We start from the raw sequence: 16985 nt of genomic DNA, 5'->3' as shown, positions 1-16985 counted from the left end.
TTTTAAGAACAAACTTCCAGCCTTCTCATTGATTTGTCATACATACAGATGAATTTTAAATAGCCTTCAACTTCCTTCCTGACTGTGCTTTCTCCACATCCCTGTCCTGTCTGTTGACAAAATGTTTACATCCTATATAACTCTTTTATGAAAGAAAAATATTAAGAAAAAAACCCAAGTTTAAAACCATTGCTGAATGGGTGCTGCCAACAATTCATTCCAAGGGAACTTCTCTGGTCCCTGTGAAAATATTTTAATTACGGCTAAACAATTTTTTGTGAAGCAAGAAGTTTTGTATTGGCTGCTTTTTGAGGTTTTGACAGCAGCTGGAAGAGTGAAATGGTACATACAGGTATCCTGTAACCCTCTGTCCAGAGAGGAGGAATACCTGTTGGAAATCTTGTACTTTCACAGCTTACCAGGGAGGCATGTTTTCTTGCACGGTGGAAGAGTAGCGCAAGATGGGGTGTGGACCTCCTGGACAGGAGCATGTCCATTGAAAAAACAGCTAAATTTATGACAAGAATTAACTTCTATGGAGAAGTTTTTTAAATCTATAAAAGTGAGTGCCATTACAGTCAGGGGTTTTTCATCATTCTCACTTAGAAGGAATAATTTTATTTAAATTCATACAGATTTGGGACTTCCCATAGCCCCTCTGTGGTAGAGTTCTTTATCAGCAGTTCTCATCTAGAAATGAAATACTTTGGAATTCTTTGTCTTTCATATGACAGAAACTTGAAGAAAATTTTGGGCTTGCAGGCAGATACTCCATGGTATGAACATAAACCTGTTCATCCAGTTGAAGATTTTCATGTGATTACAGCAGACTGCTTGGCTTTGAGCCTGGCTATAGAGATAAATTTTAACATGTCAGCATTAGCTGAAGATCTTTCTGCAATGTTCCTTTTAGCTGCCTGTTTCAGCCACTTCATTTGTCTCTTCACCCTTTGTTACACGTTTGCATTGAAGAATGTCGATCAAATTCAGAGTCGTATTCCGACTTGTCAGTCTTATCATTCAATATGACATTATGTTATTGAACACCTTGTGAGCCTATTCTGTTTTCCTGTCTCTTTTTGTTCCATTTTAAATTATTTATTTAAAGTCATGCTCAGAAATAGAGACTCATCTAGGTAAAGCTCATGTCACTTAGAGCTGTCCCCAGTGCAACAATTGCACCTGCTTATGTTATAAAATATCAAAGAGTTGACATTTTTTTTTATTTTGCATTTTAAAATGTTCAATTTAAAATTAAAATGTGTGTTTTAAAAGCACTGAATAAGTGACCTTAGTTAGGCATTTAGAAGAGAAAAAAAACAAAACTGATTGCCAGTTTTGCATATAAAATAATTAAATGTTTTCCAACATAGCTAATATCAAAGTGAAATTACCTTTCACAGGACAGCACAGAAGCACAGTGGAAGAATTAGGAATTGAAAGCTAGATACCATCATTCCTTGGCCTTTATTTATCAACTGTTGCTTTCAGAACTTGGTATAAAATAACTTTTATCATCAGTTTTGTGAAACTATCTGTGATAATGAAGACTGATGGGAGTTTTTAAAAACCTTTTAAAATGTGAATGACTTGATGCTAGTAAATGAGCATCTATTGATAGTAAAAATGTGTCACCATGTTGTGTAGTGCTCCTGGGAGCACTGCTTCATAATGAAATAATGAAAATCTTGGAAGAATTATAGCTATTGGTGCAGAATATTTGATTTCTGTCTTACATGTGTCTCACTGAATGGATGTGTCAGGAAACACTATGCCGTATGGTAACACTCAGATGATAAGACATGTCTCTGTGTGTTAGTACTCAATAGTAGATACTATAATAGCTTGCTATTTTTTATCTGTCACTGTCAGATACTTCTGTGATGCCTTCAACAAAGTTGAGAAGGAACAGATTAACAATTTATTAAACCTCCTCAGGAACTGAGACAGAAACAAGCCCACTTCCTCTGTAAATCTGTGCTCAGATGAAATGTGACTTAAATAAAAGATTGGGTACAGTTGTTTATCTTCTGTAGATCTATAGGGGAAGAAAAATTGAACTTTTTGGAGTTACCTATTCACATGTTTTCTACGTTTGTTAACCGTTCCAGTTATGACTGCTTTAGTAAATCTTACAAAACAGCAGACTGGGCTTGCTAGAAATAATCTCTTTTGGAAACAGCATGTTAAAAGCTAGGCTTAATTTCTGAGTAGGTATAGATCTATGCTGAGTATGCCTGTATTATTTCAGTACTCTTTACAAAATAATGTTTTACATGCAAGTTGGAAAAGGCAGGGGGGATCTGTGTTTTCCTTCTTGCGAATATAGGAAATTAGACTTTGGCATTTAGACTGTGTCTTCTGTCCATTGCTCTTTGCATTATGCGTGCTAGAGCTAAGTCTCCTTTCTGAAGTCTTTATCAGCTGCTGCTGTTTCATGTAAAGAGACTGGACAGGATTTCTTTCTGAGACTGCTATAACTAGCTTTTAATTAGTTTAATAAGAATCAGTCGTTTATCAGACTGAAGATGGAAGACTAGAATTTGAGCATGCATGTCCAGTGGTGGTAATGGTTGGCTACATTCAAGCGTCTGTTGACGTGTCAGCTATTATAACATTTTTTTTGTTGCAAAACCAGGTTTTCTGGCCCTGGATATTTTGCTTTTATGTATTTAGATGAGTTATTTTAAATCCATGCTGAAAGTAATTTTAGCATAATTTATCTGATGACTACAGCTGTATTCCACTGTGGGAGTTTTTCAATACTAGAACAGAAATTAAAGGAAAAAGAAAGAAAAGAGGATGTAGTATGTGATAGTGTTTGATGTATGAGGAACTTTTTTAAGCTTTTGTGTATGATTCAAACATTCAAATTAGAATGATAAAGAATTTTAAGTTCTTTTCAAAGTGAAGGTCATAAGAAGTGCTAGGTGTTTGGATATAAAATTTCAGTCAACAGCAGAAATATTGGAGCTATGTAATGCCATGTTCTGTATTGCCATAGGGACAGGGAACACAAAACATTCCATTTACTTCCAAAGCTACACAGAATTTTTAATAATTCAAACTTAGACTGGGAAGAGCATTCTAATAGATTATATATAAGAGGTTCTTGGTGAGCCACAAGGTTTAACGTAACCATTCACGCTATGTTGTCCAGGTCTTCCTGTGCACATCCGTAATTTATGTATTTTCCACTCATAGCTGCAGCTTGTTTATCCCAGAATAACAAGGCTGGTGATAAATGCTCAGCATGAGCAAAATAAAAACAGTCTCACAACAATCTGCAATTCAAGATAACTTATGTGAACAGAAGGTACCTTCTTGGTGATGTTGATAAATATTGTGGTCCTAAAATGTTGAGTCTGCTTCCATTTCAGAAAATGTTCTAAGATACAGGTAAAAAGCTACCAAAGATGAGGAAACTATTTGAATGACCTAATTTGTGCCTTCGACACTAATGTCATGTTCACAGCATGTCTCCGAATTATTTTCCCCATTGCCACTGAAGTATTTTAGCCACTTACTAGTTGATGTTCACTTGGTTGATTTTTCTAGGAATACAGTAAATTTCCATAATGCTTATTTAACACCAGTGCCATCTGCTGTATTTTGAATACCATCATATTCTAAGCAGTCTTGGCAGTCCTCAAAAACTGCTTCAGAAATAACTGAAGGTATGTATCAAAATGGGAGTGTGATATTCCATGAACAAATCCAGGAAGCTAAGCTAATTTATGGACTGTTTTAAAAAAGAGGGTAGTGCAGTCTGCCTGTGCCAAAACACTTCCCATTAGTTTATGCTTGGAATCTGAGGCTGTACTGAATTTTCTAAGTTTGGAAAATCAAAATATGAACTTTGCATTCTAGTGATTGTTGGAAAGATAAAATGAATGTCAAGGTGTGGAGAGGCAGGGACCAGGACTCTGTTGGGGCAGAGAAAGGGGGAAGGCTAAAAATGAACCTTGGGAGGGAGATCAGACGGGGTGCAGGGAAGCATGAATTGATGTAACAAGGGCATGCATTTTTCTGTGTTATGTGGCTACATGTAGAAGGAGAGGAGGCACAGCTCTCTGCCAAGACATGTTCTGAACCCTCATCTTGTGTCATATCAAAAAAATTGGGGTGTGGAAGACTCCTGCTCCTCTGAGCATGTCTAATAGTCATTCCCTGTTTCCATGTGAGAGCTGGAGGACCTGTCCTACCCACAGAGATATAAGGCCTCTTTTTCTGTCCTCTTATTTGTGTGATAAGGCCCTGGATGCCTAGTGTGGATTCAGGCCCCTTTCTTTGTCCCCATATTAATCAGGTTTGGAAAGAGGAAAAGGAATGTCTACAATCCCTGTAATTTAAACCTCTGAAAACCAGAAACATAACATTACTATATGGCTTGGTCAAACAAATGGAGAAAGCGTACTGCCAGCCCTTAACCAGTTGCCTGTGAATTAGGAACATGCAGCTGTGGAAATACCTAATATCAGGGAGCAATTTAATACGTGGAGATGACTTAAAATTCTGTGGCTGTAATTTTTATGGTTTGAAAACAGTCACAGAAGCTGGAGAGAAGTGTTAATCTCATAGCACTCTCTACCTTCATTTAGCCGTAGCAACATCTCAGCAGCAAATTACATGTAAAGCACCTAAACCATGTAAATATTGACCAGTACTCTTAAATCCCATTCATTTCTGTTAAAAGCAAGCAACCAACCAAAATATAATGCAAAATCATACTAATACAGGTTCATGGTTGCCTGGCAGTATTTTCTATGCCTTTTCATGCTGCAAAATATAGAAAAAGTGGCACAACAAATGCCGAATCGTGTGGTGACATTTTAACCATCTCTCTGGTACTTGCTTATCTGATAATTCAGTCAACTGGTTGTAATTGAGTTTCTGTATTATTCACAGCATCATAGTCTCAGGATGGCGATTTCTGTATTTTCTTTTTGTCTTTCTTGTCTTAGAGCATTTCCTGTTGTGAGTTAGTGTAGAAGGCAATGTATATGGAGTCACTGGAGGAAGGCCAGTCTAAGTCAGGTATACCTCATACGTTAGCAGTAAGATCTCTGTGCAATTTGATCTGGGTTGGTTTTTTTAGTTCTTTTTTTTGTTTGTTTTTCTTCTCTCTAATATAACTGTTTAGTAAGCAAGATTTATCTGTTGCTTATACAAAGCTTGTTTTTGTATGTTGTACCTTATTTGAACAAGATTTAACCTTTCTTTCCCTTGGTTGTCTTGTCATTGAAATAAAATAAATGTACAAGCTATACAAACTATATCTGAGTAAAAGATGTTAATTAACATCCATATCCCTTCAGAGCATACTCCAAGCCTGTGCTACTTATGAAGAGAAACTTGAGCTTCAGACCGTGTATTTATGTTGTCAGCAAAATAATTACATTTGTCACATTCCTAAAGTTTATTGTATGTTCTGAACATATTAGAGTTGCCAAAAAGATTTTTTGCTGGAAGCAATCCAAAACATAAATAGAATTTTAATTCTCCTTTGGAGTTTGTAACCCCAATTACCCTCTGTAGCTCCTTTGAAAGTGTGCAACTGAACACATAATTATGAAACACTTTTGGATTACAAAACAATGTCAAATTAACTCCAGTTGAATAGCTAAATTCTCTATTAAAAAAAAGGGAAATTCAGTTATTAGAAAGCTGGAACAGGTTAAATGGTTTGCCTGATGGCTTATCATGTGAGGCTTGAGTCTTATCTGACCTTAGAAAGGTGCTCAGTTGATTTTCATATGCATTCTTCTTAACTGATGCTTAATATTAGAGAATATTGTATCAGTGTATTCACTGATTCCTCCTGCATGTCATACATATCTAGGAACAAACCCACAGATAAGGACACAGATAAAAAAATAATTTTCCACATTTTTAAAAGAGTTTCACTTCCTTTTGTTTGTGAAAGTGATGCAGAGAGTATTGCTGTGTAACCAGAGGAAGGTATTTCAGTGGTCTGGGTTGGAGAGGAAGAGATACTAGTATTTAGTATAGTCTACTTTCTCCCAAGGCTTCTGTCATTGAAGAGAAGCTTTAAAAGAGGTGATAAAGTCTTAAGTCATTCCCTATCATATGTTGTCCAGATATTTCATGATTACACTTTTTGGCCTGACTCTTCTGTCAGCTCCGCGCTTGGCTGTTGAGCTTTGCTAATAGCAAGTGTTAGTTTGCTGCCCCCTTAACTTCCTTTTTTTCCTGGTCTCTGAATAGATTTGCTGGATCAAATGGATAGATATGCCTCCTCCCTTCTAAATGAAGTCACAGGCATCCTTTCTGTCACAGAGATCTCACTGAATACAAACTGGATCCTACAAAATTGGATCTTGGTTGTTCTTTGTTCCCAATCTTTAGGCCTTTTCAAAAATCATCTTGTTTCAGAGTGTGGAAGGTCTCAAAGTCAGGAGTCCTCAAGGAGGACTTCTGTCTGCAGAAGGAATTTTGGTTTTAGAGGGAGTTAAGGAACTGAAAATCTCTTGTTAGAAGAGAGTTAATGTAGTAAGATTTCAACTTATTTTAAGCCAGTCTTGATTTTAGTGCACATGCATTATTTCCAGTTGAAGTGTTCTGTTTTTACAGTCTCAGGAGATATATTTTCGCTGTTTTTACAGTCTTTTGACACACAATTCGAATAAGGTGATGGTTCTGTGAAGTGCAATCTTAATGAGTTAAATGGTGACCTACTGGATGGTGAGTGTTCATCCCAACAGTATCATCCCAGTAGGTACAAAGGGTTATTCTACAAATCTATGCTCTTCCTTCTTAAGTGCTGTTCTATGGCAATCTTTGTAAAGCAGAGAACTAACAGCAGGGTACTCAGCAGGAGCCATAAAGAGCCTGTAAGATGTCACAAACTCTTAACATTTTCCCTTTCCTGACCCTTATCTTGCCATCTTGACTGCAGAAGAGTCAAGAGTTGTTTGCTTTGAGATGGGCTTATTCCTTCTCCGAAACTCCTGAGCTTAATGAGATCTCTTAAAATGCTCTAAGACTCTACACAAGCTTAGGAGGGTTCTTAAATAACACCTGTGGAACAAAAAAAGATACTGTGCAGATGCTTAACTAGGCAGATAAGTTAAGCTGTCATAGAAAGTGCTAGCCTTCTGCAGAAGGCTAGCTAAAAGCTTCTTGGAGGAGGATGTCCACATGCCTCATTTCGGGGCTCTTTGCTTGTGGGCTTAATGTCTGTGAGCTGTGCAGGCTGTGTACTCCCCCCACATTTGCTCATTAGCAGCAAAGCTTCTCAGGTTGAAAAACAAGAGAATAGCTGCATAAATCGGGAAGCGGTACAACCTGATGATAAGCCTGTAACCATTATTGTGCTTTTATATCAGTTCTTGTTAAGTAAGTGTGGTTTTTTGCTTTTGACTGTTGTATATATTAAAATACCCAAGTGTTTAGGTAATTATGAACAACTTTAATATTTGCAATTTAAAAAAAATATTGAGAGGTGTATGATATTAAAGCATTTATTTCAAAATGCCTAGTTAATCATATGACCTTTGGTTTTAAAAAATAATTATCCAAAGGTTATTTCATATGAGCTCGCTTGTCTTTACCCCTTTTGGATGATTTGTATGTACTTTCATGTTTCCATTATAAAATTGCTGGAGGGATACTGCTAGCAATGATTTATGTGTCTGGTGCACATTGATATTTTCGGTCATTCTTTTAAAATAGATGGAGAAGTTTAAGCTGAATCTTATAAATCAGTGTTTGGTACATGAAGTAGGATTTTAGATAAGAGATTGTGGAAAAATGAGCTGAGCCTTCTTTTTCATAATCATCATCATTAAACTTGGCCATGTTAGAATGGTCTTGCATGCATTAGAAAAAAATAGCTCAGGTGTGTAGTTCAGTCTTTATAAAATGGGTTGCTAAAATGGTTGGGCAAGGCATTTGAGATTTAAAACATCTTGCTGTAAGTGTCCAAGTGGAGACCGTTAACTGTGGTGTTCTTAAAGGGCTGTTGAACATCTTTGTTGGTGACATGGACAATGGGATTGAGTCTGTTGCCTCAGCAAGTTTGCTGACAACACCAAGGTGTGTGGTGCTGTCAACACACTGGAGGGAAGGGATTCCATCTAGAGAGACCCTGACGTGCTCGAAAGGTGGGCCAGTGCCAACCTCATGAAGTTCAACAAGGCCAAGTGCAAGGTCCTGCAGCTGGGTTGGGGCAATGCCAGGTGCAAATACAGGCTGGGCAGAGAACAGATTGAGAGTAACCCTGAGGAGAAGGACTTGGTGGTGTTGCTCAATGAAAAGCTCAACATGAGCCGGCAGTGTGCGCTCACAGCCCAGAAAGCCAAGCATATCCTGGGCTGCATCAAAAGGAACGTGACCAGCAGGTTGAGGGAGGGGATTCTCCCCTTCTACTCTGCTCTTATGAAACCCTACCTGCAGTACTGCATTCAGCTCTGGGGACCCCAGCACAGGAGGGACATGGACCTGCTCGAGCAAGTCCAGAGGAGGCCATGAAGATGATGCTGGAGCAACTGTCCTATGGAGACAGGCTGAGAGAGTTGGGGTTGTTCAGCCTGGAGAAGAGAAGGCTCAAGGGGTACTTTATCACAGTCTTCCAGTACCTAAAGGCACCTACAAGGAATCTGGAGAGGGACTTTTTACAAGGACATGTAGTGACAGGACAAGGGGAGAATGGCTTTAAGATGACAGAAGGGAAATTTAGATTAGGCCTTAGGAGAAAATTCTTCACTGGAGCAGTTTGCCGAGGGAAGTTGTGAGTGCTCTGTCCCTGGAAGTGTTCAAGGCCAGATTGGATGGGGCTTTGAGCAACCTGGTCTAGTGGAAGGTGTCCCTACCCATGGTAGGGGGGTTGGAACTGGATGATCTTTAAGGTCCCTTTCAACCCTAACCATTCTGTGATTCTGTGAAATCCGAACATGAGTAGAAAGCCTACTCTCGATTGCCAAATGTCACTTCCAGTTCCTCAGCTGTCAAGGGGTATATTAATCCCTCAAATCCAGCAAGTCCAAGCTGGTCAGCATCAACCTGCAGCGACTGATGCCACAGGTCTAAAATATTGCCTTGATTTGGGGGTTACCTCTTCTCCTGAGGAAAGATGAAGGTGCTAGTTGTTCTCTGTTGCCAGGAGTAGTGAAGCGCAGCTCAGGACAGTTGTATACAAAATTTTTTAGTCCTTTAGGTGTTCTAATTTTTGAGCGCTTGTGCATTGAACAGGTTATCTCAAGTACTATGAGATAAGTACTTACAGTCTGTGAGCAATAGTCTGTGAGCTGCCACTTGCCTGATGGGGCTGGGAGAGGAGCTGGGGATTATCAAGGCAGGTGGAAACCTATTTCTGCTTCATTTGCTACCCATGTGAAGAGCGATCATGTAAGAGGAGTACCAAGAGAGATTTTGATTAGTTTGGATTCAGAAACAATGTGAGTTTCAGGCAGATCAAAAAAAGAAGTATTTAGAAAATAAATGAACTGATTTCATTTATTGGGGGGGGGTGTGTGTGTGTGTTTTTGTTTTTGTATTTTTTGTTTGTTTATTTTTGTGTTGATTTTTTTTTTTTTTTTTTGTTTTTTTTTTTTTTTTTTTTTTTTTTTTTTTTTTTTTTTTTTTTTTTTTTTTTTTTTTTTTTTTTTTTTTTGGTAATGCCAGAAAATACACAGGAAGTAATCCAGCAATTAGTCATTAATACTCCTGCTCGTAAAATATCAAAATCTGATCAGTCTGTTAACAGGAAAAAACAGTGTTTGTGATGATTTATAGATTTATAAATTGTATGGTCATATCAGTTCCTCTCTCTTAGGACGTAAAAAGTTGTTAATGGCACAACCATGTGGAATGAGCTGTTGATTTCAGATTGGTATTTGGAATAAAACTTTCTTTACTGCAGTCAGTGCTGTTGATCATGACTGAAATTCACAGCCAGGCATTTTTTTTTCAGTCCTGATACAATTGTGACCTCTAGTGGAAAAAAACAGTTTGTTATGATGATTATGCATCAAATTGCAAAGTAATTCATGGAGTGTTGTAATAATCATTATGTTGAATGTCATAGCATTTCCAAGACTCATTAATGGTAAATTCCCTTCAAGGCACAGTATTATGTACATAAAAAAAAATACCAGTTCTTCCTGAAAATGCCTCTGAAAACTCTCTGCAGATTTATATAAAAGCTAATATTACAGAAGTATGGTCTCATGCTTTCAGGAAAAGGCTTGGAAAAATACTCCATTGCAGAACCAGAAATTCCTTGGAGGTCATTGCCTTATAAAGAGTGCTGTTGTTATCCCATAACAGTATTTATTGTAGTGACTTGAGTGCAAATCTGTTGAGGCGGTTTTAGATATCAGCTCTGAAAGACATTATAAGAAAAGATTCATCATAACATTAAACAAGCAGGCAAGAAGATTCATAAAATATAATCTAGGGAAACAGTCTGAGCACAAAGTACATAGTTCTTACATGCTGTACATACATACATACAGCAAGTAAGAATTGCATATGGTATTTTTCATATTTGGATGAACAAAAAGATATTTCTAATCTTAAATAATCAAGAGATGTAGGCTGTAGACAGGAAAGTCTCTTCCATCAGCAGAGGCAATGTGTGTACTGTCAGGAAGGCTGTCATGTTGTGTCCTCTGGCTGAGCTGACCCTGGCTGGTTTTTCAAGCAGGACCCTAAGAGTAGTTTCAGTTAGGCTGCTCCAAAGGAGCCTCCATTGGGATATGTGTTCACCTTCACCCTGCAAAAATCTCAAGGTCTTTATTGTCAAAATGAAAAGATGTTGAACAAAAGCAGAGGATAGGTATTTCTTTTTATTTTATATGATGTAAGTGAAGATGTAGCCTTTTTCACCCCTCTGTAGTCAGTGGAGTGCATTTTACTTTCTTTGATTTTTAAATGATTGGACATTGTCATTGTATTTTCCAGTGAATAGATTTCTGCACACCTGTATTTCCAGGTTTTGCAAACCAGAAAGCAGCCACGTGATACAGGCATCAGTTTGCTTACCTTTGAAATAGTTTTGACTTTTGGCTAATAGCAGCAAAAAAGTGTATTGTGTACTTGTGGAGTCTTTTTTTTTTCCTTTATTTTGTTGCGGGTTTTTTTTTCAGTTTGAGCTTGAAAGATTGTACATGATTAGTTATAGCTAAGTTACTTGGCAAAATCTGATCAATTAGAATATTTATTGCATTTTCTTGATGCCCTGCTTGTTACAATATTCTTCACTGTTCATGAAAATCAACACTGACATGGACTGAAATGATGGAGGGATATCCTCTCACATTCATAGCACCTAACTAATTGAACAGTGAGATTCCAAAAGCACCAAAGAGCTGTCATCTACCCCAGCGGGAGTTTAGAAACTGTGCCTTGGGGCTTTAATGATGAACTTTGAAGTGTAGCAGGGGAAAGGGAATCATTCCCGAAAGATCTGCAGCATCTAGTTGTGATGCCACATGATGATTAGTAATAGGGAAGAGACATATGTACACTGGGACTGATTGAAGTACTTTTCTTTTTATTTTTAGGGTATGAACGTAATCTTCCACGTAGCCTTGGCTCTCTTAAAGGTAAGTCATTGATTAGAAGGGTTACTTATTTATTTTATTAAACTGTATGGAAAATTTTCTTACCTTAAAGTGTCATGTCTAAGGAAACAATAATCATGGGACTTCTGGAGGAGGGAACAGAGGAGAAATACCCATTTCGGTAGAGATGTCTTCAAAATTGTTCTTATGGTAGATCTGTTTTTTTAAACTTAATCATGTCATAAAGTTCCTGGAGCAAGGAATGCAGTCTGAAGATTTAAATGTCTCATGTAATTATTATTTAGAGAACAATTTTGTTTATTTTGTGGCTGGGTTCTTGCATATAAATCTTCAAGAAATGTAATTGAGTATTCTTTGGTATCAAATGTATTTGTAATTTCAAAAGAGGAATGGAAGTATTTTATAATATGGAGAAATTATGTCTTTGTCTTGGGCACAGACTTTACCAAAACAAACCCGTAAACCTGTAAGTAAAGCATTGGCCCTTTTGATGCCAGTGAGATAGCTGAAAGTTAACTTAGTTAACCTTTACAAGTTGGTTCTAGTTCAAATCCAGTCTGCATACAGGCTCATGGTATGGCATTTGAAATGCCACATTGAATTCAAATGATATTCCCATAGGCTAAAGCTCAGAGTAGAACAGCTTGTCACTCCTAACACAATAACTCCATAACATGGATATGGACTAATATCATTTTGCTGTTGCTAGTCGTTCAGTGTCTTCCTTATCACAGAATACCAGTTTGGAAAGGGAACCTCAAGGATCATCTAGTCTAACCTTTCTTGGGAAAAAAGCGCAGACCCTGTCTGGCTGAACTGTAAAAACATCCAGTGTTTTGAAGGCCACCACTTGCTTGGGGAGATTATTCAATTGGCTGATTGTTCTTGTTGTGAAAAAATTTCCTCTTGTGTTCAATCAAAATCTCACCAGGATTAGCTTGTACCCATTACTCCTTGTCTTTTCCATGTGACCCCATGTAAAAAAGGAGTCTTCATCATCTTTGTAGCCACAGTTTAAATGCTGGAATATGGTGATAAGGTCTCCCTGAGCCTTCTTTATTCAAGGCTAAACAAAGCCAGTTCTCTCAGCCTTTCTTCATATAGCAGCCTTCCCGGTCCTTTTATCATCTTTGTGGCTGTTCTCTGGACCCCCTCCAGCCTGTCCAAAATTTTTGCATAATGGGCATCAAAAGTGAACACAGTATTCCAGGTATGGCCTGACCAGTGCTGAGTAGAGTGGGATAATGACATATTCATCTCTGCTGATGATGCCCTCGTTGGTACAACCCAGCATCCTGTTGGCTTTCTTTGTGTAAGCAGCACACTGTTCTCTCATATTCAGCTTGCTGTACACCAGGACCCCCACGTCCCTTCCTATGGAGCTGCTCCCCAGCCAAGTAGATTCCAGCCTGTGCTGCAACCTTGGATTATGTTTTCCCAGGTGCAAGACCTTACAGTTGTCCTTGAACTTCATAAGGTTCTTGTTAGCCCACTCTTCCAGCCTATCCAGGTCATCCTGCAGAGTAGCTCTCCCTTCTGAAGTGTCCACAGTTTGGAGTTTGTTATCATCAGCAAGCTCATCAGGGTACACTAGATTCCATCATCCAGATCACACTGAACATCATTTGGCCCACTGTTCATCCCTGGGAGACCCCACTTGTGACAGATCACCAGTTTAAAACGGAACTATTCACAACCAACCTCTGGGTGTGGCCGATCAGCCAGTTTCCCACCCGCTGCATGGACCACTTGCCTAGACCGTAATGTGCCAGTTCCTCTAGGAAGAGGCTGTGGGGAATTTTATCAAAAGCCTTGGAGAAATCCAGGTAGACAGTGCCCACCTTTTGCCCCACTTCAACCCAGCAGGTTAGTTTGTCATAGAAGGTTTGTCAAGCACAGTCTGTTCTTGGTGAATCCTTGCTGGCTTTTTCCAATCATGTGCTTCATTTGACTTGCAATAGCACCCAGGAGGGTTCATTCCATAGCTTTCTAGGGGTACGAAATAAGAATGATGGGCTTGTAATTTTCTGGATACTCCTTTAAGCCCTTCTTATAGGTGTGATCGCCCTTTATTATAGGGGTGATGTTAGCCGCCTTCTAGTCTTCTGGGACATGCCCTCATCTCCACACTTCTCAGAGATTATGGAAAGCGGCTTCACAGTGACACCAGCCAACTCTCTTAACACCCTCAGGTGGATAATGACAGGGCCCATAGATCTGTAAGGGTCAAGTTCCTGTAATAGTGCATATAGCAACTCTTCCTTCACTGATGGTGGGTCTGTGTTTGTGTGAGCCTGGATTCTTGTTCCCAAGGCCTGGGGCTTATCAGTGCTGGTATGGACAGAGGTGAAGAAAGTGTTGAGAACCTCTGCATTTCAGCACTGTTGGTGACTAATTCACCTCCCCTGCTTAAGAGCCAGCCGGTATTTTCCTTCTACTTCTGCTTGTTTAAATACCTGAAGAAATCTTTCTTGTATATTTTGACATCTCTGGCCAATTTCAGTTGGAGGTGTACGTTTGCCTTTCTAAAATGCTCAACACCAGGAAGGTGTATATGCTGCTGCTCTGAGCAGAGCAATTGGAAATTTCCAAACACACATTTTCACTTGAGGTAGGGTAACTTCGGTGTAGTACTGCAGTGTAGGTAAGAGATAGTTTGTAGCTTTACAGTAAGAAAAAGTCCAAAATAAATTGTGTTTTACACTATCATATCTGTTAAATGGTGGTGTGACTTTCTACATGAGTATATGTATTAAATGAAATTGCCTATAAACAGGGTATTTGTTTAATGTACATTTCCAAGGAAGTGCTCCTACACAAATCTAAATTTGTAAAAAGGGGGGGAGGGAAGTGTGTGCTCTGTTCTTCCTGTTTTGTATTTTATTTGCAGCTATGGAGGCTTGTTAATTTTATTCTTTTTGGTTTTTTTTTTTTCGTTTTTTTTTCTTTTTTTCAAGTCCAGTGTAGATAAAGGGAAATCTAGTAGGCTATGGTATGATAGATAATAAAGAAGTGAAAGCAAGCATACAAGCATCACCCAACAAGTGTATTGCCATAGTAGAAGGAATAGGTTCTGGAAAGAGGTAGAGATACCAGTTTATGGATCTTAAAAATGAAGAAGACAGAGAAGGAGGCATACTTCCACTGAGCTGAAAATAACTGGCAAGGTTTTCAGGAAAGGAGAACTTAGTTCAATTCAGTTATGAAGGATGGCTTTGAGACGATGGGTATACACCCAGTGATCTTTTTTCCTTAAATTTCCTGCTGCTGGTAGTGGGAACGGCTGAACAGAGGTTGGCAGTGGAACAATTGTTTAAAAGTGTGATAACCTTGAAAAGGGCTAAAATATTTAATTCACAGATGTCATATTTCAAGATTTTTTTTGTGTGTGTGTGTATGTGTTTAATAATTAGCCCTATTTCTTTTACCAAAAAGTCCTCACTCTTTTCAATTTATATATATTCCACAACATGATGCTTATCCAATTGAACATTTCTTTCTGGCTGTTCAAGAAAGGCTGTCAGTCTTTTCGTAAATGATTTCAAAATTTAAGAGCTTTAAGTATTGGTTTTAATACTGCTTATAGTGGTTCTTAAAATGTGTTGTATCTGCTTGTTCTGGCAGTAGTAGGCTCTTGATGGTAAGGGAGGTGTTATCCTGGAAAAATATTTCTATATTGCAGCCAAAAACAAGTACAGAGAAAATACAGGTAAGTAAGATAAGATTCTAAGTCAGAAATACCTAAGAGCACAGTTCCATAGTAGTAACAAGATGGAGCTGGTGATTATTTAGCATTAACTCAGCATTATGACTTGCTTTCAGCAGGAATTGCTGTTATCTTAGGGAAGAAAATAATTTTCTACTCTGAGACCTGAAGTAATTTACTTTTTCCTATGCAGATGTGTTCGTAATCTCTCCTAATCATTAGAAACAAAGTGGCTTAGCACACCAGTCTTTTTAAGTTACAGAAACATAATGTGCATGCTGAAGAGAAACCACTTTAAAAACTCCGTGTTTCTGAGGTCTCGTTTCTCCGATTCTGAAGCAAATGAAAGCAACTCCTAAGGATTTGTTCTTCATTAAAAGAGGGTGATTATTCTCTCATCCACAATCTTTTGGATTATTTTTGATTTGGATGAGGGAATCCTTCATCAGTGGAGCATCAGAGTCTTTATTGTGTAAATGTCATTTTCCTCACTTCCCTGTGAAGCGTGTGCCTCTCAATCCCTCATTAAATAACACCAGAATAGAAGCTTTTAACTCTCTTGTATTCAGTGCTGTTTCTCACTGTTACAAGCAGCTGCTGGTATTCAAAGTGAATGCTTGTTAGTTTTGAAATGACAGTACTACTGTGGCCAATTACCCGAAACATCTTGATGCAGTAATCTTTGGAAAATAAACATGTATTTAAGACACGAGGGGAATCCTTTCCCTTTCCTTCTCCCGTGTTCTGAATATGACTGTAGCAAGGAACAGCTAGAGGATGAAAGCTCTTTAGCTGTGGAGGCCATAATTTGTAATAGGACGTTAATCTGATTTCTTATTGAAGGAAAAACAGAGTCTTTTTTTTCTGTAGCATCCAAATGTAATGTTTTCTAATGCATCACTGCTTTTCATGTACTCAACAGTATGCTCATCTGTCAGGCTCTCCAGCTGGTGGCAGTATTTTACAGCTTGACATTAATCAGTTAGTTATGTAGCGATTGCGCTTGATTTAACATTTAGTAAACTGATTAAAAATCAAATCCCTCACCTTTCATTTTCTGACCACCAGAAAACAGTGAAGCAATATAGTGTGAAAAGAGCCCCAGTGCTGAAAAAAGCAGTGTAGAAAACTGTGGTTAGAACAGTCGTTTAGAACAACTCAACAAACAACGATATTTTCATTTTTTAAATCTGAGTTAAGACCATTAATTGAGAGTAAGAGGGGAAATGTCCATTCCAGTGCCAGCATACTTTGTGAGCCCTTTGTCATCAACTAATTAATTTCTTGGAAATTACAAAGTAAACATTAAAATCTTCATATACGCTAAGAAAAAATATCATGTTTTAATATTTCAAAACCAGCTAAATGCATGCTTTACTTTAGAATTAGCAAGATAAGCAAGTAGTAAAATACGTGAATTTGGAGAAATCAGGATTTAAACTGCCTGCTATTGCAGTTACTAACTACTGAAAAGGCAGGGAGTAGTACTTGTTAACTGGAAATGCAAGAATGAGGCATAGGCTTTTAAAATAGGTCCATATCCAAACTTTCTTTTTGAGGGTTCATTTACTCATGGAGTGTGATTCGTAAGAATACTTAGAGGTCAGCACTTAGGCTGTTGAGCTTTCTCCTGGGTGCCTGTTAAAAACATGTTGCTTGATGCCAGAGGAAAGCCATAGGTTTGATGACAAAGGTGTATATTATAATTGAAATGGGCAGACAATAGTGAG

At 38.2% G+C, this 16985-nt stretch overlaps 1 protein-coding gene across 4 annotated transcripts in view; it reads left to right on the top strand.

Moving 5' to 3' along the window:
- RABGAP1L (RAB GTPase activating protein 1 like) overlaps positions 1–16985 on the top strand; it is a 242294-nt gene that overhangs the window by 151920 nt on the left and 73389 nt on the right. For all 4 annotated transcript variants that reach the window (XM_062602213.1, XM_062602212.1, XM_062602211.1 and 1 more), the window contains exon 17: positions 11529–11570. In XM_062602213.1, the coding sequence (XP_062458197.1) occupies positions 11529–11570 (42 nt within the window). The remainder of the gene's footprint in view (positions 1–11528; positions 11571–16985) is intronic.

The sequence above is a fragment of the Pezoporus occidentalis genome, unplaced genomic scaffold, assembly GCF_034315485.1.
Source record: "Pezoporus occidentalis ecotype Australia unplaced genomic scaffold, CSIRO_AGI_Poc_V1 ctg76, whole genome shotgun sequence".
Classification (NCBI taxonomy): domain Eukaryota; kingdom Metazoa; phylum Chordata; class Aves; order Psittaciformes; family Psittacidae; genus Pezoporus; species Pezoporus occidentalis.
This window is presented reverse-complemented; position numbering and strand designations above follow the sequence as displayed.